Raw genomic sequence first — 23,448 nt, forward strand, 5'->3', positions numbered from 1 at the left:
TGAAGAGAGTATAATCAGTCTGCCACAGTCTTTCCCTCTGCAAGCATTCCAGAATCTGAAGAAAGGATGCTCATAAATGGATAAACTAGACAAGAAATATGAATTTTGAAGGCATGGGGGAGATAGGGGAGAATTCACTCTTGTGGTGAGCTCTCTGAATGTCCAGATCCAAGGCTTTTTATTCACACATTTTCCTTTTAGCAAAGCAGATATACATATCAAAGGTAAGGTCTGGTAAACAATAAAGGTTTCTCAGGCCAGAGGAATTTCTCTCAGCTATTTGGCAGCAGGTAATAATATGCAGATCTTCAGCCCTGCTGAAGGTGTCCATCTGAGGACTTCTCACGTTTATGATGACCTGCTGGACTTAGCCTCCAGCATCAGTCATTACAAAATAATCATGGGAATGTGTATGAAGTACAGCATAGGGAATATAATAAATTGTTTTTGAATAGAACAAAGGTCAAAAACTTGGGTAGTTCCAAATATTATTTCTTGCTAAATGTTAAAACACAACCCAGTATTTTGAAGATGCATTAGTAACAGGATGAGCTGACAGGAGCTCAATTGGACAGAATGTGGCCAACTACAGAGAAGAAATCAACTTGTACATAAGCAATAGCTAAGCCCCCCTTCGGGGAGGCAGAGCTGTGTATAGGAATCTATCTCCTTTACTTGCTGCAAATAAATAAAATTTACCTTGCAACCACCAGGTCTCATTTTTGAATAGACAACTCGAGTGGAAAACCCCTTGAGTTTAATAGCAATAATATTGTAGTAACTATGTAGGATGCCAGATGGGTCCTTGAAATATCCAGGGGATCACTTCCTAAATTGTATAAATGCCTAACTGTGCTGTATACCTGAAACTAATCCTATATGCTAAAAGGCTAATATGCAAACGACCAAACTATGGAATGATCGGTGGCTATGAGGCACACTGACCACCAGGGGGGAGACGCTCAACTCAGGAGCTGCCCCTTAGTGGGCGCTCTCATCCAGAAGCTGGGCTTACAGCAGGGGAACATCCCCCAGGGGTCACCCACTGCCAGGGGTAACCCACTGCCAGGGGCCCGGCTGAGGGACAGCCCCTCTTTCCTCCCCCGCCCCTCCCCCAGGGCACAAATGCCTTGCACCCGGCCTCTAGTACAAAATAATATTGAATGTCAACTGTAACTAAAAAATTGAAAGAAAAAAAAATATCATAGGAGACTATAAAGATCATAGGAGACAATTGTGTCAGCAATGAGAAGAAAAACCTGGAAGAAGGAAACCAAAAATCAGATTTGAATTATGTTTGCTCTTGGCACTAATAGGGGTTAAAGAGCAGAGTACAGTCTGAAGAAAGGGCTGATCAGAAAAGGCAGAGGGTGCATTTCAGCAAGGGGAGGAGCAGGATGGGAAAGCAGGATCCCAGGATTGTTTGATCTGCCAAGAAGCAAAACCAAAGACACAGCTCCTCCCTTTCCAGGAAACGAAACCTAAAGCAGTGCAGACTCAGGCAGCAGAAGATAAGAGAGGCTGACACTTCCTGCAGCCATCTCTGCGGCCAGCGGTTCTCCTGTCCCTGCCAGAGCATCACCATGTAGCTGTGGTTCTGCTCTCCCTGCAGGAGCGTCAGGATGGAGCTCAGGCGAACCCCGGCCATGGATCTGGACAAGTTCATCAAAGACCACCTCGAGCCAGATAGGTCTTTCCGCATGAGGGTCAAAATAGCTGTCCGTGAAATCTGCAGTTTCCTCAAGGAGAGGTGTTTCCAAGATGCCTCCCACCCCGTCCGGGTGTATAAAGTGGTGAAGGGCGGCTCCTTGGGCAAAGGCACGACCCTCCGAGGCCGCTCTGACGCTGACCTCGTGGTCTTCCTCAGCGAGCTCAGGAGTTTCCAGGAGCAGTTGGACCACGGAGGGGAGTTCGTCCAGGAAATCAGGCGGCAGCTGAAAGCCTTTCAGAGAGAGACCGGAGTGCAGTTTGAGATCCGGAAGCCTCGACGACCAGAGAAGCCCCGCGCGCTCAGCTTTGCGTTCCGCTCCCCGGAGCTGGACCACAAGGTGGAGTTTGATGTCCTGCCCGCCTTTGACGTCCTGGGTCTGTGGACGGCCGGGCCTGAGCCGCACATCCACGAAGACTACAGACCTGATCCCCAAATCTACGTCCGGCTCATCAATGAGTGCACACGCCTGGGGAAGGAGGGCGAGTTCTCGCCCTGCTTCACGGAGCTGCAGCGAGCCTTCCTGCGGCAGCGGCCCACCAAGCTCAAGAGCCTCATCCGCCTGGTCAAGCACTGGTACCAGCTGTGCAAGGAGCGCCGGGGGAAGCCGCTTCCGCCGCAGTACGCCCTGGAGCTGCTCACCGTCTACGCCTGGGAGCGTGGGTGCAAGCAGACCTCCTTCAGCACAGCCCAGGGATTTCGGACCGTCTTGGAATTAGTCGTGGACTACCGGAAGCTTTGCATCTACTGGACTAAGTATTACGACTCTAAAAATCCTGTTATTGGTCAATATCTGAGGAGACAGCTCACGCAACCCAGGCCTGTGATTCTGGACCCAGCCGACCCTACAGGAAACGTTGCAGCTGGACCAGGCAGAGAAGGCTGGTGGCGGCTGGCACAAGAGGCTGCAGCCTGGTTGGGTTACCCATGCATGGAGAATTGGGATGGGTCTCCAGTGGGCTCCTGGGATGTAGGCTTCCTAGGTGAGAGCTCCTGGAACACAGGGCTCCGAGGTGAGAGCTCCTGGGACACAGGGCTCCAAGGTGAGATCTCCTGGGACATAGGACACCAAAGAGAGAACGGAGATTTCCGCATCAGCATCAGTGATATCAGTGATATCAGTTATTTCTCAATAGATGAGGATGAACAGAACCCTAACTACGAAATACTCCTGGAGAGACCGAGCTGTTCATGCACCATCCTCTGAAGCCAGTGCTCCTTAGGGGACACGGCTCCAGAGTCCTGTGAGCCCTCCTCCTCCTTGGGGAGGGGGGGGGTGTTGCGGGGGGAGGGTGATATGCACTGTTGATTCAGAGAGGATAGAGGACTGCACCAAGCCAGAGGTGAGTGGGAGAGACCTAGGACCAAAATCCAGGTCTCCTGACCCCACCTTTCCCACTATTCTGTACTTCTTTCAACAGCCGGGCCTCACCCCATCTAATCTCAGACAACAAGAGAGATATAGACAAATAGAGTGGAATTCCAGCCTTGACTTCCTTCTGTGTACCTAGGGGGAGGGTTTCAGCAGCCCAGAGTGTTACTGGTTGTAACCCTGATTTTATTATCACTTGCAATAAAAATAATAGAAAAAAAAAAGAGTAAATTGTCAAAAGATCACCTTGAGAAAAACAATACAATACATGTTTCAGAAAGAGGAAAGAGAAACTATCAACCTGAGGACTGAAGAGTCCCAGGTTCGATTCCAGTCAAGGGCACATGCCTGGGTTTTGGGCTGGATCCCCAGTGCGGGGCATGCAGGAGGCAGCCCATCAATGATTCTCTCACATCACTGATGTTTCTATCTCTTTGTCTCTCTCTCTTTCTCTCTGAAATCAATAAAAATATATTTTAAAAAGGAAAAGAAAGAGAACAGAGAAAAGAGTTTTCCTCTCTCTGAATATGATGCGCACTGACCACCCTGGGGGAGACGCTCACCTCAGGAGCTGCCCCTGGTGGGCACTCTCAGTCAGAGGCTGGGCTCACGGCAGGGGGACATCCCCCAGGGGTCACCCACTGCCAGGGGCCGGGGTGAGGGATACCTCCCCCCCCTCAGTGCACGAATTAGAGGAAGTCTGCAGGAAGAAGAGGCCAGGTTCTTCTGGTCCCGCCACCGTTACTCTCCCTGTCTCCCTGTGCAATCCAGGTGGGCTCTCCAAGGATCTACTTCCTCATGTGCAAAGTGGAGATAAGAGCATTTATCTAGCCTATTCCCAGGCTTATATTGAAGCTCATGGGAAAGCATTTTAAAAAAGGAAAAGTATTACTCAAGTAATATGTTTACAATTTTTATAAAAGTTGAAAAACTGTTCTGAAAAAAAAAAAAATCAAGCCAAAATTTTTATCTACCATGTTGTTTTTCGAGAAGAAATTGACACAAAATAATTACTTTTATAATCCATATATGTATGATTCTATTATGCAACATAAACAGAAGGGAAGACTTCATGAGCAGTGTTAACATTGTGCACTACACGCTGGCTACTGTTTAATTAAAAGCAACCATTTCTGCTAACTTGAACATTTTATTCAAGATCTCTTTAAATTTCTCATTGTTTTACTTACCACACTTCCCTTAACCCAGTCAAACCTCAGAGGGAAGGCAGGGGAGGGTGGACAGGGGGAAGAGCTCAACCAATGAACTCATATGCATACATGCATAACCCAAGGACACAGACAGTGGGTGGTGAAGACTTGGGGGAGAGGGAGAGCAATGGGGGACGGGGTGGGGAAGGGACATATGTAATACTTTGAACAATAAAGATTTATTTTTTTTTAAAATGAGAAAAGAAAAAAAGAACACCCTCTTTTAACAATCATCTAAATTCTCTTTTGATAGAATCTGGCAGTTTCAGCTTTGCCAATAGCCATCTACTACACCTAGATGACAGAGATTAGCCTTATTTCCAATCCACTCTTCCTTCAGGTTTACCTCCCTGCTCCCTTGCAGCTCTCTCCTGGCCTTCAAAGCGGCTGTGTGGTCTGCCTTTCAGAAAATTGATGGCTGGGAGATGGAAAGCAGCTCTTGTTTATCTCCCACCTGCTGAAGGTGATTCTGCTCAGTAGCATCTGTGTGAGATCTTTGCAGAGGGGAGCAGTAAATGCATTACAAACTCAAAGCCCACAATAAGGAGAGAGTGATGCCCATTTTAAGTGGATCGGATCACATCACATGCAAATCTATTCATAAGAATAAGTAGAGTAATGGAGCCCTGGTGTTTAGAGTATAAATGTAGAGTGTTACTGGTTGTGACCCAGATTTTTTTTTTTTTTAAAGGCAATGTCTAAATTTGTTATGGAGTACAAAACTTTGTAGGTGGTTTATCACATTCTCTAATAGGTACCTGGGAAGTTATTTGAATTTAATAGGCTTTAAGGATTATGACTAATAAAGGGCATTAATAAATATGTGCGGGTGGGTGTCTATTTCTACATAGATAATAAGAAGCATTGTTTTCCTGCTGCAGATACATTGGAGTTTATGGCCTTGCTTACCCAGTTGTGTATCAGTCTCTTTTCAAAGGGTGGTGTCACAGTCTAACCCTGCCCTATCACAAGCATTACTTAGCTCTCATTATATTCCAAGGCCATTTCTTGGGCCAGTGTTGGAAAAGAGACCTAAAAACACATACATTCCACAATGCCATTGATAGGGGATTTGGGGACTGGAAGACGTGGTATTCCCATGGGCAGAATGGCTTCCCCGGATTCTTTGTCCATTGGAGTAGAAAAATGAATCCATGGACGGAAAATAGTATAGCAAAGGTGGAAATTTATTGAAGAACAAGTACAGACTCCCACGTGGGGAGGGGGAAAGAGTCCCACCGAGTTCCTTTTTCCATGGTTTGTAAAGGCTGCAGATCCCGGTGCCTTGATATCCCCTCTGATTGATCACTATGCCCCTTTGGTTTGGTCACTAGAGCAACTCCTTAGTTCAAAGGTCAAACCTCACATGGGACATATGAGGCCCTCCTTCTTTATTTTGTAAATATACTGTAGACCTTTGGCTACCCCCAGTTCCCTTATCTTAAGGAAATGTAACTGCTGCCTCTCCCACCTTCCTTGTCTTATGGAAATGTAACTGCTGCCTCTTCCAATTCCCTTGTCTTATGGAAATGTAACCTTTGTAGCTCTGTGTTACTCCATGGACCCCTTTAATTGTAAAAATTCTCTATACCTGCCTTTTTCACTCCTAAAAATTCCTTTTTCACCATCAAGTCAAAAGTATGCTTTCCTGGGGTCCCATGGTCGATGGCTTTGCTTCAATGATCACACTTTGTTCTGTGTCTGTGATGTAGCCAGTGAGCTATGTCAAGTTTTGGTAGTTTTTTGTTTGTTTGTTTGTTTGTTTGTTTGTTTTTTGGGGGAGGAGGGTATTATAAAAGCAGAGACCTAAAAATCCCTGCCAATCACAACTCCTCTCTACCAAGCTTCCAAATGAAATTTACACACCAGGGAAAAGAGCAAGTGCAAAACAAGTACCAATTTATGGCTGAAACAGTGAACATTATTCCCCAATTCAGAGCTTTCATAAACCTGAATTAGAACCCAGAGCTTAGACTCCGGCTTGTGGCAGAGTCTAAATCTTGGAATTCATTTTCTAATTTATCATATGGTATGGGACCTAAAACAAAAGATCAGTTAGCTTTACCAAAACCGGTTTGGCTCAGTGGATAGAGCGTCGGTCTGCAGACTGAAACATCCCAGGTTCGATTCTGGTCAAGGGCATGAACATTGATTGCGGTCACATCCCCTGTGGGGCGGGTGTGTGTGTGTGTGTGTGTGTGTGTGTGTGTGTGTGTGCAGGAGGCAGTTGGTTGATGTTTCTCTCTCATCGATGTTTCTAGCTCTCTATCCCTCTCTCTTTCTCCCTGTAAAAAAATCAATAAAATATATTAAAAAAAAAAAAAAAAAAGATCAGGTAGCTTAGCTTAGCTTAGCTTATAAAGAGAAAAGAGCAACCATCACAACAATAAATGCCCAGATAACTAAAGGGGCTTGATTTCAGCATACCAACGGTAACACTTGCAATGTAAGTATGAGAAGAGCTAACCTCTTAAACCACAGGAATCTTGGTGGATTAGCCAGAGTTCTCTAGAGAAACAGAATCTATCTATCTATCTATCTATCTATCTATCTATCTATCTATCTAATAGAAGAATATGCAAATTAGTCAGGATGCCATAACATCAGAACCAAACACCAAGGACCTGATGCTGCATAGCCCCTGGCCAGGGTGAAGGAACTTAGGCCGCACCCATTGCCCCATGTGCTTAATGGGAGACTTCAGGCTGTACCCTCCACCTGGCAGGGCTTGATGGAGGACCTTAGGCCACGCCCTCTGCCTCAGTGCCAGGAAATCTCATGCTGCAACCCTCGCCCCAGCGCCAGGCCAGGGGACCTCAGGCCATGCCCCCCACCTGGCGGGACTTGATGGGGAACCTCAGGCCCCTCGATCAGCTGGGATTAATGGGGGACCTGAGGCTGTGACCCCCACAAAGGGGTTTGACAGGGGTGGGGCCAGCCGGATCTAGGTCCCACTCAATGGGGTTGGGGCCAGCCAGGTCTGGGTCTCCTGTGTTTTCAAAGCACATGTGGGTGGTGAGTGGGGACTTGACTCTAGGTCCCAGGGCACGCCTCAGAATCTGATAGGAGGTAGATTTTCATATACATTTTACTAATTTTCTTTCATCTCTGACACTTCTATTATAGAGAAAGGGCAAATAGCAATATTAAAATACTTCCTCTAATTAATTCTCTTTTAATGTGCACAAATTTCATGCACCGGGCCACTAGTAGTATTATAAGGAACTGGCTCACACAATTACAAAGGCTGGCAAGTCCCAAGATCTGCAGGGTGAGGTGGCAAGCTGGAGTCCCAATAGAACTGTAGAACTAATGTGGTAATTCTAGTCAGAAGGCCAGCAAGTTCGAGACCCAAAAAGAACTAATATCTCTGTTCAAGTTCAAAGGCAGGAAAAGGCTGATGTCCCATTTTTGAAAGTCATTAAGAAGGAAGAATTCTCTCTTACTTGGTGGATGGTCAACCTTTTTGTTCTAATCAGGCCATCAGCAGATTGGATCTGGCCTACCCACACAGGGGAGGGCAATCTGCTTCAGTCAAACTACCAATTCAAATGTTAATTCATCCAGAAACACCCTCACAGACACACCCAGGACAGTGCTGGACCAATTATCTGAGCCCTCTGTGGCCTAGTCAAGTTGACACATAAAATAAACCATCATTCCTGCCCAATATAGTAAGTGTGGCCCAAAAACAATGCTCAAGAACCAGACCAATCCAACGCACAAAATGGCCACCCACGTGTGGTCATTATTAGCATTATCTCCATTTGTAAGGTGGAACAAGGAAGGAGAGCAGGCAAAATGTGAGAGGGATTCCTCTTCCCTAAGCCTATGACTCTTTCCCCTCCCTAGACTCCTTTGAAGGCAGGATGAGTAGCATTTTCATCTCCCTAGTCCTCATAGAAACCAGCACACTGTCAGCACAGAAGTGGGCTTCAGTGGGTGTTTACTGAATGAATGAAGAGAATCACTGTTCACAACATAAAAAAGGCATCAATCAACAATGATTAAATCCCAGGTATGCGACTGCACTCTGGGATATGCAGTGGATGATCATTTTAAAGAGACGGTGCACGGTCCTGGTAGAAGAGTTAGCACAAACAAAGGAATTTTAAAAGGGAATAGTGACATAACTGTGCTGCACAGGCTACAGATGTTCTGCACTTCCCTGTGAGCCAGGGCTCCCCCTAACCAGACCACTTCTCAAGGTGGGGGCTTCCGCCGCCAATGAAACACTTCACCACTTGCGGAATACTTGACATTGGACAAATTGTTCTGCCTCAGCCTCCTTATCTGTTAAACAGCATTGATCCGTGCCTGCTTTACAGGTGAGGTATGAGGTGTGAAGATGAAAATGCTTATAAGACATATAGTACTTAGCACAGAGAACACATGAAAGTAAGGGTAGCTGTTTTTACACTTCTTATTGTTAATTGACCAGAGGAGAGCTTTACACCTCATTGTTAGTTCATCCTTGAAAGCACTGTAAACCTCAAACTGTGTCCTTGCTTGAGGTTTTTGCCCAAGGAGGCAAACGTGACAGAATGGGGGCGGGGGTGGGACCGGAGGCCTCCTGCTGGCCTGGCTGCTGGAAGAAGGCAGAAGGCAAGACGCCTGGCACCACATGTGCACTGTGGAGGAGACCAGGGGCGCTGTTCAGAGGTGGGGAGAGGCACAGCCACCCTCAGGGGCTTCTCAGTCCCCAGCCAGGGTACCCTGACCAAAGGGCCATTGCTCAGAGAACTCCTGAGGAATATGCAGAAGTGAGTGAGAATTGAATGGAGCTGGAGTCTCCGGGCCCTGGGGAGGAAAGGCTGCCATATTTAGACTATTCCCCTTAATCTAATCCTGTGAGGCTGCCGAGGCCTGGGGAAGCTCGTGTTCCAGGGGGAACGGAAATTCATCCTTAGCACAGGGTTGAGCTCAGAGAAAACTTTGATGCCTTCATGACTCTTGGACGACTCTGTGGTTTAAACACTAAGCGAGGAAAAATACTGACCTGGATTTAAAAGCACAGAAGGGCCATCCTTCATCTTACTCCCCACCCACAGCGCTCTCTCTCTCTCTCTCTCTCTCTCTCTCTCTCTCTCTCTCTCTCTCTCTCACACACACACACACACACACACACACACACGCTCAGACACGCACACGCCGCTCTGGCTGGCACACTGCGCTGGATAATGACTGAGGGTAATTCATGGCTGACAGTGAAGGCCGCTAGCTGGGGTATCAGCCTCCCCTGACAATTACCCCATCCACTTCAGCCCCAGGAAAATAAATGAGCCATTCAAAGATTTCTGGAAGCTCCGGCCCCAGCAGTGCCTCCTGGGATACGGTGGTTTGGCAGGCTGGGGTGTCCCGGGCTCTCACGGAAAGGGTATCACATTTCTGACCACTTTTCCTGTGGTCGTACTTATTCCTCCTCCTTTGAAGTTCATAACTTTTAAAACCATGGCCTCTCCCTTTCCCCCCCTATTGTTTACCCTCTCGTGGTAAAGGCAGGAAAGCCCAGAGTGGGGGAATTGTCCTTGGCACCCTTCCGTGTCACTGAAGGAAAGTACAAGGTTCTTCCTCCTCCCAGCTGGTGGGCGGAGTTATGACATTGCTGGCATCTGTCACAGAGACATCTCCAAGACATTGAGCCATCAATCAGAGCCTGCCAAAGTGTCCTGGAGCCCACCCCTTCCTGTTCTGCCCTGGGTCCAACCCTCTCCTGTTCCTCCCCTTAAAAGGACCCCCAGACCAGCCACGTGCTGCTGATCCTCCATGTCCAGATGGCAGCCCGGCTGGGTCCATCCCCCCTCCCAACTCCTTCAATTCTGATTTCTACCTCCGTAATGAGTCCCGTTCATTACTGGGGAATAAACTTTACATTAAAACTCCTTGGTGGTCAGTTTCCTGCTCCTCAAACCTTACAGAAAGCACTGGTGATGGCTTTGGCTGGGGCTGCCCAGGCTGTGGGGAAGCTGTGGGCAGGGCTGGGCTGGAGCCACACTAAAGCGCAGCTCATCTCACAGGGCCGCCTTCTTCCCGGGATGTCAGCTTAACATGACTATTGTTACTTTTTTCTTCTTCTTTTTAAAAATATATATATTTTATTGATTATCTATAGAGAGGAAGGAGAGGGATAGAGAGCTAGAAGCATCTATGAGAGAGAGACATCGACCAGCTGCCTCCTGCACACCCCCTACTGGGGATGTGCTCGCAACCCAGGTATATGCCCTCGTCCGGAATCGAACCTGGGACCCCCCAGTCCACAGGCCGACGCTCTATCCACTGAGCCAAACCGGTTTCGGCTTCTTTTTTAATATTGTTACTTTTTAAGCTACCGGGTCTCTGGGAATTTCCTTCTCCAGAAAGCTTTTCTAGAAAATTAACTCTGGAGAGTATCATGTGTTACACTAATTCACCCCAGACTCCCTCGGCTTAGAGGCTAACTCTCCAGGCATCCGCACTGGTTCCCAGGGAGCGTGGCACCGCCCCCAGGGCGGCGGGGGATCAGACCCGCAGAGACAAAGGCACTAAGATTCCTGACAGGGCTCCGGGCTCCGTGCCCACTCGCTCCTGTCCCGTGTGGCTCTGTGCCACTGGGTCCTGTAATACAAACCTCACCTCGCCTATCTTCCCTCACCAACTTGCAACCGAACATCCTACCCCAGGGAGCAGGAAAGCCAAAACACAGCTCTTGTGGCATGCCAGGATCCGCTTAGAGCCCTGACTCCAGGCAAGTCAGCCCCAAGGACCTGCCCCTTTCCGAAGAGCCCTGTCCAATTGCCCACCTTCCGGAGAAGCAAGAGCAAACCATCCCCTCCCTGGCATCTGCCCTCCAGTCGTTTCCATGAGGGGACCTCGTGCTGGAAAAGGGACTCGGTGAAACGAGGCAGAGGGAGGGAAAAGTGGGCCGTGGCATTGGGAATCGCACCGTGAACTCCTGAGGACAGCCATGGAGGCCACCCAGGGGGGTCACCCTGTGTGTGTGTCAGAGACTCCGGGTCCCAGGCACAGACTGGCAGGGCCATGCTCTCCGGGCTCCACTGTGTCGGGACAGACGACTGCTTCAGTTCTGCCGTGGAAATACATTTCTAAACTGGGATCAGGTGTCTCCAGTTGAGGCCAAAATAGCTGGTAACAATGGCTTCTTTGGTGTTCTGGGTAGGCAAGGCCACTGGCACCCTCAGCCATGCCCCTTTGTGGGGGCACGGCTCCATCGTCCCTGTGTCCCCTTCCTTCCTCCCCTTCCTTCCTCCCCTGTGCTGGGTGATAAGCCCCAAGGTATCATCCGTTTCACCTTGAATGAGCCCTCTTATCCTCCCGTATCCATGTCACTGCCACTTGATTCTGAGGTGTTGGGATGGATGATAAACGGCTTTCCCTTTTACAGAGGGCCTAAAAGACAGGATAGTAAGAATAAGCGGGCTCATTGTTGACAGAGAGATGGCCATTCCCGGGGACCCCTCCTGCCTAGCATAGGGCCTCCCTAATCTGGCAGCTCGGGGACAGAGGTGGCTGGTGGGGGAGGTAGGAGCAGAGGCGTTTCTGAATTTGCAAGCCTTTACTTAAACTGGTGGATGCGCCGCTGCTAAGTTGAAAGCCTTTCTGGCCTGGTGTCAATAGTAGTTAAAACAAAGTTTTTGGACTGAAACCCAGGTTCTTTGTTTGCCGGATTTGAAGAATGAATCCATGGACAGAAGGTGGTATAGCAAAGGTGGAGATTTATTGAAAAATAAGTAAAGACGCCCACGTGGGGAGAGGAAAGATTCTCACACACAAACTTCCACATGGGGAGAGGAAAAGAGTCCCGTTGACTTCCCTTCCCATTTCCATAAAGGCTGTTGTAGTTCTTGTGTCTTGATAGCTCCTCTGATTGGTCAATATTCCCTTTCTAATTGGTTGCTATAGTGATTCCTGAGGCCCCTCCCACCTCCCTCATTGTCCTCCTATTCCTTCTGGGCTTTCTTCCTTCTTCTGTATTTTGTAAATACAGAACTTTTTTTTGGCTACTTCCAGTTCCCTTGTCCTATGGAAATATACCTGTTGCTGCTCCCTTGTCTTAACTGCACCTGGCTTCCTTGTGTTATGGAAATGTACCTTCTCCCTGTCTGTAGCCCTATATGTTTTCCATGGACCCCAATTCTAAAAAACCCCTAAACCTGCCTATATTCCCCTAAAACTCCTATTTCAGTAGTAAAGCTAATGACTGCACTAGGTTTCCTTCCCATGTTTCTTTTCCTCATTAACCTTAATCATAGTTTACTTACACATGATCTAATAGAACCCAGTGATGAAAAATACAACATCTCCTTTGTTTTCAGACTAATAGTGGAAATAGTTATCAAGTAATGGATATTTCCAGGTATAGCTTCCCTCATTCCATTTGGTGGAAAATCGTCTAGTCCATCCTTGGGACAGAAATCTTGACCTGACTAAGTGTGGCCTGAGCCCAGAAGAGGCCATGATTCCTACCCTTTAAACTAACTGTTTGCATGGGAGGCCTTGCGGGGTCGTAGGAAGGGCCTGGGCTCCAGCATTAGCCAGGGGGGTTTCAGCTCCCAGCTGCACACTCACTGACTTCACAGGGTAAACCACTGGACCTCTTCGAAGATCAGTTTCTCCATAAAATAGAGGCAGTAATCCCATCTGGTGAGGATTCAATCATCTAATTTAGGTTAAACTTCAGATACTCATCAGTCATTGTACTTCCTAGATCTTAATTCTGTACTCTGTACTGTTCTCTGTTTCATATTTTATTTTATTATTTTTTAAATTGATTTTATAGAGAGGGAAGGAGAGGGAGAGAGAGAGAGGAAAAAAAAAATCAATGTGAGAGAGAAACATCGAATGATTGCCTCTCATACATGTCTCAACCAGAAATTGAACCAGAACCCAAAACCTACCATATTTTCTGGCTTATAAGACGACTTTTGAAACGGAAAAGAAGCCTGCTCAGATTGGCCAGTCAGAGAGGCGGTCTATTAAAAAAAAGAACTGGTTTTGCCTCGAAAGTGGGGGGTAGTCTTATACAGTGAATATAGGCCCAAACCTATGTTTTAACTGTAAAATTAGGGGGGTCGTCTTATACGCCGGAAAATACGGTAGGTATGTGCCCTGATTGGGAATCAGACCCACAACCCTCTATGTGTGGGATGACAGTCCAGCCAGCTGAACCACACTAACCCAGGCAGTTCTCTGTTTCATATTTTAAATTAAGTTCTGTCAGTGAACCAGTGGAAAAACCTCATAACAAATGGGGCATGAAGCAGAGTGCTCAGAAAGTTGTTACCTCAATAGTAGAGCAAAATTATCCCTAGATGAAAAGCTGGTCTGGTTACCACCTAGCAAACTTAAAAGCAAGCCTCGGAAGTATTAGATTCTTTCTAAATAACTAAGTTCTAGAACAAAGCTCAAAAAATATAAAAAGGAATACAAAAATATTCGGTACCCATAAAAAGGTAAACCACAATTTTAGGCATCCCCCCCAAAAATTACCAGACATACAAAACAGAATTTATGAGTCCCAATGAATAGAAATATCAGGACTTAAAACTGACCCAGAAACAAAGATATAATCTGTACAGAAGGAACTTAAAATAGTTAGTACTATATTCCATATGTTGAATAACACATGGGCATGTTAATAAGAGATATGGGAGATATAAAAAAAAAAAAAAGACCCAAAGTGAATTTCTAGCTATGACAAGTATATCTAAAATGATATGTTATTATGTAAAAGCATATTAGACATTGTGTAGTAAAAAATTTATAACTTTGAATACAACCAAATTTTCTAAAATGAAAGATAGCAAGGAAAAAATTTAAAAGGACAATAACAATTTGAAGAGGCCTGATATTACCTATAATTGGAGATCCACCCAAAAAAAAAGAAGCAGAAAAAATATTTAAAGAAATAGTAAACAAATTTTTCAAATTTAATGAAACCTATAAACTCACAGATCCAACACACACACACACACACACACACACACACACACACACAAACACACACACACACACAACACAAAAAAAAAACCATAAACAAAACTACACTAAGGCACTTCAGAAATTGCTTAAAACAACTGGTAAAGCGAAACCTTAAAATCAGCTGGAAAAGGAAAAACATTATGTATAGAAGGCCAAAGAGAAGAATGTCAGTGAAAACAATGTAAGACAAAAGGTAGGAGAACATTTTCTTTGAAGTATTGAAAGGAAAAAATATACATGTAAGCTAGAATTCTATGCCCAAAGAATGTCTTCTGAAAACAAAAGCAAAATGAAGACTTCCAATATATATATAAAGGCTAAAAGAATTCATCATTGGCAGACCTGCTCTATATTAATGATGTCTTGCAAAGGGAAACAATACCAGATGGAAATCTGGATCTATAGAATGAAGAACAAAGCACTGAGTGATAAATAACTGGGTAAAATATAAAATACTTTTCCTCCTTTAAAAATATATTTTAAAAGATGGATGACTTTAAATCAAAGATAATATATCATGGAGTATTTAACATTTGTAGAAGAAAAACATATGACAGCACTAGCACAAAGGCAGGAGGAGGGAAATGGGAAGTATCCTTTTGTAATCTATACTAATAAAAGGGTAATATACTAATTAGACGGGGTGTCCTTCTGGACAAAGCCGCAGGGGCTGCGAGGGCCAAGGGCAGGCTGCTGCCCTGGAAGCCAGCAGTGGCAGCAGAGCAGTGGCTGAGGTGTTGGGAGCATGCATTCCCCTGATTAGCCTGGATGCCTCCTGCACAGGGAGGCCAGAGGCAGCAGCAGTGGCGGGGTGATGGGGGTAGGGCCTTCCTCTGATTGGCCCAGTCACCTCCCGCAGAGGGAGGCCAAACTGCAGCTTAGGGGGAACAGGTCTAAGCTGTCAGTAGGACATCCCCTAAAGGCTCCCAGATTGTGAGAGGGGGCAGACTGGGCTGAGCGATCCCCAGCTCCTGGGTGCCTGTGGCTAGCCAGAGGGAGAGAAGTCCAGGTCCCAGTTGCCTGCAGCCAGCTGGAGGAGGGAGCCTGGGTCCCCGATGTGGGCGCTGAGGCAGAGGCGGTTAGCAGTAATCAGACATGCAGGAGAGCAGTTAGGGTCGATCAGGATGGCAGGGGAGCAGTTAGGGGCAATCAGGAGTCCTGGGTGCCTGTGACCAGCCAGAGGAGGGCAGCTGATTCCGGGGTGCATGGACTGAGGCAGATATAGTTAAGGGCGATCAGGCAGGCAGGCAGGTGAGTGGTTAGGAGCCAGTAGTCCCAGATTGCAAGAGGGATGTTCAACTGCCAATTTAGGCCAGATCCCCAGGGATCCTGGATTGGAGAGGTGCAGGCTGGGCTGAGGGACCCCTCCCTTCCCTCCCCCCCCCCCCCCATGCATAAATTTCATGTACCACCAGGCCTCTGGTGTTTTTATACTTCCTGTGAATGATATGTTACTTAAGGTTAGACTATGATAAAATCTATACTACAAACTCTAAAGCAACCACACACACACACACACACACACACACACACACACTCCATACAATAAGAAAACCAAAGAGTTATAACTAAGAATCTATCGAAGGAGATAAAATGGAGCCATAAAAATACTCAATTAATCTAAAATAAGTCAGATTTTAAAAAAGGAAAAGGGGACAAAGAACAGATGGGTGAAATAGAAAACAAGTAGCAATATGGTGGATTTAAAGCCTGCCGTATCTATAAGCAAATTACATTTAAATTATCTAACACTCCAATTTAAAGAGAGATTGCTTGTTAACTGTGACTATATGTTATCTGCAGGAAACCCTCTTTAATATAAAGACACAAATTGAGCCCTGGCTGGTTTGGCTCACTGGATAGAGTGTCGGCCTATGGACTGAAGGGTCCCAGGTTTGATTCCGGTCAGGGGGCACATCCCCAGTATGTGCAGGAGGCAGCTGATTGATGTTTCTCTTTCATCAATGTTTCCAACTCTCTACCCCTCTCTCTCCCTCTCTGTGAAAAATTATATTTTAAATATATTTGAAATATAAATATATTTTTAAAAGACACAAATTGATTAAAAGTGAAAGACTGTATAGAGATACATCAGGCTGAACTCCTACACTGCACCATCCCTGATTCTAGCCAGAAGCTATAGCTGGTCTATTTCATGGTATTACCTAAAACTGGAACAGAGAGAAAACATTTTCTTTTTTAAGTTTGAAGTCTCCTTCCTCATTTATAGCTTGGAGACGTCTAAGTCATAATACAGTTGCAGTATTTGCATCTTTAGAGAGAGAACTTTAGGTTTGGTGATGGTCTTTCACCTTATAGGGAAGAGAGATACACTCAAGTATGTCATAAGAACATAAAGAAGGAAGGGTTACAAGAATATCTTGCAGAACAAAGTGGAAGTTGCAAAATTAGATACCACAGAGAACACAGTTACTACGCATGAGAGAAACCACTCTGTGGCTCCCTCCTCTAATGCTCTGTTTTTCTCTGCCCCTGATCCTACTGCACGGCTAATCCTGAGTCTCAAGTCCAGCTCCTCAGGAGAGAGGCTCTGGTTGGGTACAGGTCGCTGTCCTGTGGAAGGCTCTGTGTCACGTGGGCAATAGAGTTTAGTTAATATAGTCCCATGGGACACCCCAACAGGCAAACAGGGAGAAGGAGGCAATTCAGAGTCATTACCCACCTCATGCTGAAGAGGAAAAAGAGTTGTTTGCAGAGCACAGAAGCCCATCAGGGGTCTTCAAACTACGGCCCGTGGGCCACATGCGGCCCGCAGAGGAGTCTGATCCGGCCCGCCAGGTTTTTTGGGCAGTGAGCGCAGCTGAGGTGTTACAGTAGGAATTAGTAGTTCATATAGTCCAGCCCTCCAGCTCTCTGAGGGACCGTGATCTGGCCCCCACTTTAAAAAGTTTGAGGACCCCTGCGTGATGCAGAGCAGAGAACAGGACAGGCAGGGAATGGGTCTGAGAGCAGCACCAACAGATGGGTGAGCAGCCACATTGTGCTGGTTGGGCCGAGTTCTGACACTGACCAGCCAAAAGAGATTTTCTGTGGATCACATGACTATCCCGGGTCTCTTGGTTTGGAGGGATTTGAAAAGCCCGGCTTTGACACTGGGAATTTCCATACAAGGCTACGTTTGGTTAAAATCTTGCCTTCTCTCTTTTTCTTAGGAATTATTAGAACTTATGGAATGCAGTTTTGGGTTTGGTTGGTTGGTTGTTGTTTTTTAGTTTTGTTTTGTTTTGTTTTTAAGATCCCAAATAAGGCTCATTGTTAGCACTTTATTTTCCATCAGGCCCTGAAATGATGATGCAAGTCATCTTGGCAATTGTAGCTCAATTGCTCCACAGTTCTGTGTCTAAGGCAGGGCCTGCAGGTTGTGTTTTTGTGCCTCAGTGTTTCAAAGATGAATTTCTGACCATGGCATCCTGAGGATGCTACCATGGTCATGTGATGTCTGACCCACCAGCACATTTGTAGAGTGAGTTTTTGGTGTGGAGGTTGTGGCTGCCAGAGGGACGCCTGTCATGTGGGAGAGCTGGATTGCTTCTCCAGTGTTGGTCTGAAAAGATGTTAGTTGCATAACCTCCGGCAGAGCTTCTTTTATTGCTTGGACAGTTTCTTTTTGATTTGTTAATCCTCACCTGAGGGTATTTTCCCCATTGCTTTTAGAGAGAGAGAGAGTGGGAAGGAGGGAGGGAGGAGGAGAGACAGAGAGAGAAATGTCCATGTGAAAGAGACACAGCAACCAGTTGCCTCCCGAACCAGCCTGGGCCAGGGGCAGGGGGTGAACCTGAAACGCAGGTACATGTCCTTGAGCAGTAATCAAACCTGTGAACCTTTGGTGTTTAGGCCAATGCTCTAACCTCTCAGCCACACCAGCCAGGGCTGCTGGGACAATTTTCTTTTAATTTAAATTCTTTATTGTTTAAAGTATTACATATGTCTCCTTCCCTCCCTCCCCCACTGACCTCTCCAAGGGCACCCCTAACCCCAGCACATGTCGTTACCCCTCTACTGTCTGTGTCCATAAGTTATGTTTATATGCATGCATACAAGTCCTTTGGTTGATTTCCTAGCACCATCCACCCCCAACATTCCCTCTGAGATTGGATGGTCTGTTCAGTACTTCTCTGTCTCTGGATCTGTTTTTATTCATCAGTTTATGTTGTTCATTATATTCCACAAATGAGTGAGATCATGTGATGTTTATCTTTCTCCAACTGGCTTATTTCACTTAGCATAATGCTCTCCAGGTCCATCCATGCTGTTATGTTCTTTCTTTTTTACAGCAGCACAGTATTCTATTGTGTAGACGTATCACTGTTTTTTTATCCACTCAGCTTCTGATGGAAACATTTAGGCTGTTTCCAAATCTTAGCTATTGTAAATTGTGCTGCTATGAACATAGGGATGCATATATTCTTTCTGATTGGTGTTTCTGATTTATTGGGATATATTCCTAGAAGTGGGATTACTGGGGTCAAATGGGAGTTCCGTTTTTAACTTCTTGAGGGTTCCTTTTTCTTCACATCCTCACCAGCACCTGTCATTGGAAGAATTGTTGATGATAGCAATTCTGACAGGTGTGAAATGATACCTCATTGTCGTTTTTATTTGCATCTCTCAGATGATTAGTGACTTTGAGCATGTTTTAATATGTATCTTATCCTTTTATATGTCCTCTTTCAAAAAGTGTCTATTTATGTCCTTTGCCCATTTTTAAATTGGATTTTTTAAATCTTCTTTTTGCTAAGTTGTATGAGTTTCCTATAAAATTTGGAGATTAAACCCTTATCAGTGATAACATTGGCAAATATGTTCTCCCATGCAATGGACTCTCTTGTTGTTTTATTGAGAGTTTCTTTTGCTGTGCAGAAGCTTATTTTGATGAAGTCCCATTTGTTTACTTTCTCCTTAGTTTCCATTGTCCTCTAGTCTTCTTTTACCTCCTTAGTTAAGTTTTTTCCTAAGTATCTTAAATTTTTTAGTGCAGTGGTAAATGGGATTGTTTTTATTATTTCTCTTTCCATGAGTTCATTATTGGTGTATGAGAAAGCCAAAGATTTCTGGGTGTTAATTTTGTATCTTGCTACATTGCCAAATTAATTTATTAAGTCTAGCAGTTTTTTGATGGAGTCTTTAGAGTTTTTCTATGTACAATATCATGTCATCTGCAAATAATGACTGTTTTAGTTCTTCTTTTCCAATTTGGATGCCTTTTATTTTTCTTCTTCTTGTCTGATCACTATGTTAGCACTTCCAGTACTATGTCGAAAAGGAGTGGCGAAAGTGAACATCCCTGTTTGTTCTTAGGTTTCAGTTTTTGCCCAATGAGTACGATGTAGGTTTGTCATATAAGGCTTTTATTATGTTGATGTATGATTGCTCTATTCCCACTTTGCTGAGAGTTTTTTATCAGGAAAAGGTGTTGGATTTTGTCAAATGCTTTTTCTGCATCAATTGATATGACTCTGTGATTTTTATCTCTCAATTTGTTTATGTGATGTAGCATGTTTATTGATTTGTAGATATTGTACCAGCCTTGCATCCTAGGAATAAATCCCACTTGGTCATGGTGTATGATCTTTCTAATGTAATGCTGGATTTGAATTGCTAGAATTTTATTGAGGAATTTAGAATCTATGTTCATCACGGATATTGGCCTATAATTCTCTTTCTTTGTATTATCTTTATCTGGTTTTGAGATTAGGGTAATGTTGGCTTCATAGAGAGAGCTTGGAAGTATGCCTTTCATTTGAATTTTTTGGAATAATCTGAGAAGGATTGATTTTAGTTCTTTGAATGTTTGATAAAACTCCCCTGTGAAGCCATCCAGTCCAGGGCTTTTGTTTGCTGGAAGTATTTTGATTACTGTTTCAATTTCATTGATAGTTATCGGCCTATTCAGGTTTTCTTATTCTTCCTGATTGAGTTTTTGAAGGTTGTATTTTTCTAGGAATATATCCAGTTCATCTAGGTTGCCCAGTTTGTTGGAGAAGAGTTGTTCATAGTGTTTTTTTACAATCCTTTGTATGTCTGTGGGGTCGGTTGTTACTTCAACTCTTTCATTTCTGATTTTGTTTATTTGGATCCTCTCTGTTTGTTTCTTGGTGAGCCTGGCTAGAGGTTCATCAATCTTGTTTATCCTTTCAAAGAACCAGCTCTGGGACTTATTGATCTTTTGCATTGTTTTTTGTTTGTTTGTTTGTTTGTTGTTGTTGTATCTATATAGTTTATTTCTGCTCTGTTCTCTATTATTTCTTCCCTCTGGGCTTTTCTTGTTGCTCTCTTCTAATTCTTTAACTTGTAGGGTTAGATAATTTGTTATCATTTTTTCTTTCTTTTTCTTATTTTTTTGAGGTAGGCCTATAGAGCTATGAACTTCCTTCTCAGGACTATATTCAGTGTGTTTCATAGATTTTTGGATTGTTGTGTTTCCAGGATGCTTTTTATTTCTTCTTTGATCTCTCTTTGGTAAACCAATCATCCTATATAATAGATAAATAATATGCAAATTGACCATCACACCCTTGCACAAGATGGCCACCCCCATGTGGTTACAAGATGGCTGCCAGGGAAGGGCTGTTAGGGGTGACCAGGCCTGAAGGGGAGGGCAGTTGGGGATGATCTGACCTGCAGGAAAGGGAGGGCAGTTGGGGGGACCAGGCCTGCAGGGGGGCAGTTGGAGGCAATCAAACTGGCTGGGGAGCAGTTAGGCATCGATCAGGCTGGCAGCAGAGTGGTTAGTGGGTGATTAGACTGGCAGGAAGAAGTCCTTAGGTGCAATCAGGCGGGCAGGGAGACAAGTGATTGGGAGCCAGCAGTCCCGAATTGTGAGAGAGATGTCCCCCAAGGGGTCCCAGATTGGAGAGGGTACAGGCTGGGCTGAGGGACAACCTCCCCACCCCCACAGTGCACGAATTTCATGCACCAGGCCCTAGTTGTTTAATAGCATGCTATTTAGCCTCCATGTGCTTGATTTTTAAAATTGTTTTTATTGTAGTTGATTTCTAATATTATGCCACTGTAGTTTGAGAAGATGCTTGATCTGATTCCTATCTTCTCAAATTTGAAGAGACTTTGCCTGTGCCCCAGTATGTGGTCTATCTTTGTAAATGCTCCATGTTTACTTGAGAAGAATGTATATTCTCTAGCTTTTAGCTGAAATGTTCTGAAGATGTCAATTAGTTCCATCTGATCTAGTGAGTCATTTAAGACTGTTGTTTCTTTGCTGATTTTTTGTTTAGAGGATCTATCCAGTGGTGTCAATGAGGTATTAAAGTCCCCTAATATGGTTGTATTGTTGTTACTCTCTCTGTTGATATCTTCCAGAAGTTTTTTTTTTTTTTTTTTTTTTTTTTTTTTTTTTTTTTTTTTTTTTTTTTTTTTTTTTTATGTATTTGGGCACATTTATGTTTACTAGAGTTATATCCCCTTGTTGAATTGCTCTCTTTAATATTATGAAGTGACCTTTCTTATCTCTTGTTATAGCCTTCACTTTGAAGTCTATTTTGTCAGATATAACTATTGCTACCCCAACTTTTTTTTCATTTCTATTGGCCTGAAAATTTTGTTGAATGTTGTTGAATTTGTCTTCCATCCTTTTCAGCATCCTTATAACCATTGCTCTGAATTCATTCTCTGACAAACTTCTTGTCTCCATTTTGTTTATTTCCTTTTCTGGTGATTCCTCCTTTTTTGTATGGGGCTTGTTTCTTTGTCTTCCCATTTTTTCTGTTCCTTTGTGATTCTTTCTATGTATTAGATCAAACTGCTATGCCACCCAGATTTTTTGAATTTGTCTTATATTGTAGATGTTTCATGGAACCCAGTGTTGCAATCTTTCAGGTCTTCTGGGCTGGGTCATTTAGGGATGCCCCCTACTTGGGATATTTGAGTTCTCTAATATAGTAATTGAGTCTTGAATATTAATGTTCCATTCGTGGATGGAGTCTCCTTTCAGGGTGTCTGGTTATGTGGCTCGCTCTTTACCATGTTTACCTAACAGCACAAAGTACAACTAGATAAAACATAACACAAAGGGAAAAAAAACACAAATGTACTACAACACCAATAACCCAAATAAAAATGACCACCAGAGAAAAGAGAATTGGGAGAGAGAAAAGAAAGCAAAAATGATATTGAGGGGGAAAAAGATGAGAAAGAAAAGAAAAAGAAGAAAACAATATGTGGGGGGGGGGGGGGAGGGGGAAACGCCACAGAGCAAACAAATAAACAAACAACAACAACAATAAAAACACACCCAGGAAAAGGGGTGGGGAAAAATAGAATCTGTAGAGGCAGGGCTTATATACAGAAAAAAAGGTTAAGGGATTAAATGAATATGGTAAGGGCCATGGTTTAGTATAGAGGAGGTAGAAAAAGGATGAGTGGATAAGAAGAAAAGAAAAAAGAAAAATAAATAAAAGATAAAACAATTTTTAATTATTTAATTTATATATTCATTTATTTTTAGAAAAGGAGAATAGAGGAGAGAGCAGATAGGCTTGAGTTTAGTGAGTAAAAATAATTAAACAATTAAGAGAAGACGAGAGCAAGAGAGCAAAGAAAAAATATAAAAAGCATAAAAATTTGACTAGCAAAGAAATAAAAGAGAATGGTGCATGGACTTGTTGCAGTGGAGAGGAAATTAGAAATATAAGTAAGCAAACAGAGACTACAATAATAAAAACTCATCCATAAAGCAGATAAAGAAGATAAAATTTTAACAAGGAGTAAAAAGAAAGGAATGGAAAAAACACAGGGACAGGAGAAGGGAAAACTGGATGAAAAAGTGAGAAATAAGGAAGAAAATAATGGAAGAAAATAAGAAAAGAAAAAAATAAGATAAAATAAAATAACAATAAAAATAAAAATAGAATGAAGAAAAGATACAAAAAAAGATTTTAAAAAATAAGTTTAAAAAATTTTAAATAACAGATAAAAAATAAAAAGTGAGGTGTCATTCACTTCAGCTGAGTTTTAATGCCACGTGGAGGCTGGTTTAAGACCCCACTCTTCTGTCTGCCATTTCTCAGTTTCCTGTCAGGTAGTCAACCCCATGTTGAAGTTCCAAGCCATCCACCACTCTTTTTTTTTTTTTTTTTAAATATATTTTATTGAATTTTTACAGAGAGGAAGAGAGAGGGATAGAGAGTTAGAAACATCAATGA

At 44.0% G+C, this 23,448-nt stretch overlaps 1 protein-coding gene and 1 long non-coding RNA gene across 2 annotated transcripts in view; both read left to right on the forward strand.

The window, feature by feature from the left end:
• LOC311617055 overlaps positions 1-21,674 on the forward strand; it is a 316,342-nt gene extending 294,668 nt beyond the window's left edge. Inside the window, exon 2 of the long non-coding RNA XR_014794042.1 lies at positions 21,611-21,674. This is a non-coding gene — a long non-coding RNA (uncharacterized lncRNA). The remainder of the gene's footprint in view (positions 1-21,610) is intronic.
• On the forward strand, positions 1,623-2,915 carry LOC311612532 (2'-5'-oligoadenylate synthase 1-like; the record flags this gene model as incomplete). The annotated part of the gene is made up of 1 exon (XM_084865538.1): positions 1,623-2,915. One exon carries the CDS (start codon positions 1,623-1,625, stop codon positions 2,913-2,915), a length of 1,293 nt encoding a protein of 430 aa, XP_084721664.1.
• Positions 21,675-23,448: the final 1,774 nt, after the last annotated feature.

Source organism: Pipistrellus hanaki (assembly GCF_964339955.1).
Source record: "Pipistrellus hanaki genome assembly, chromosome: 1".
NCBI lineage: Eukaryota > Metazoa > Chordata > Mammalia > Chiroptera > Vespertilionidae > Pipistrellus > Pipistrellus hanaki.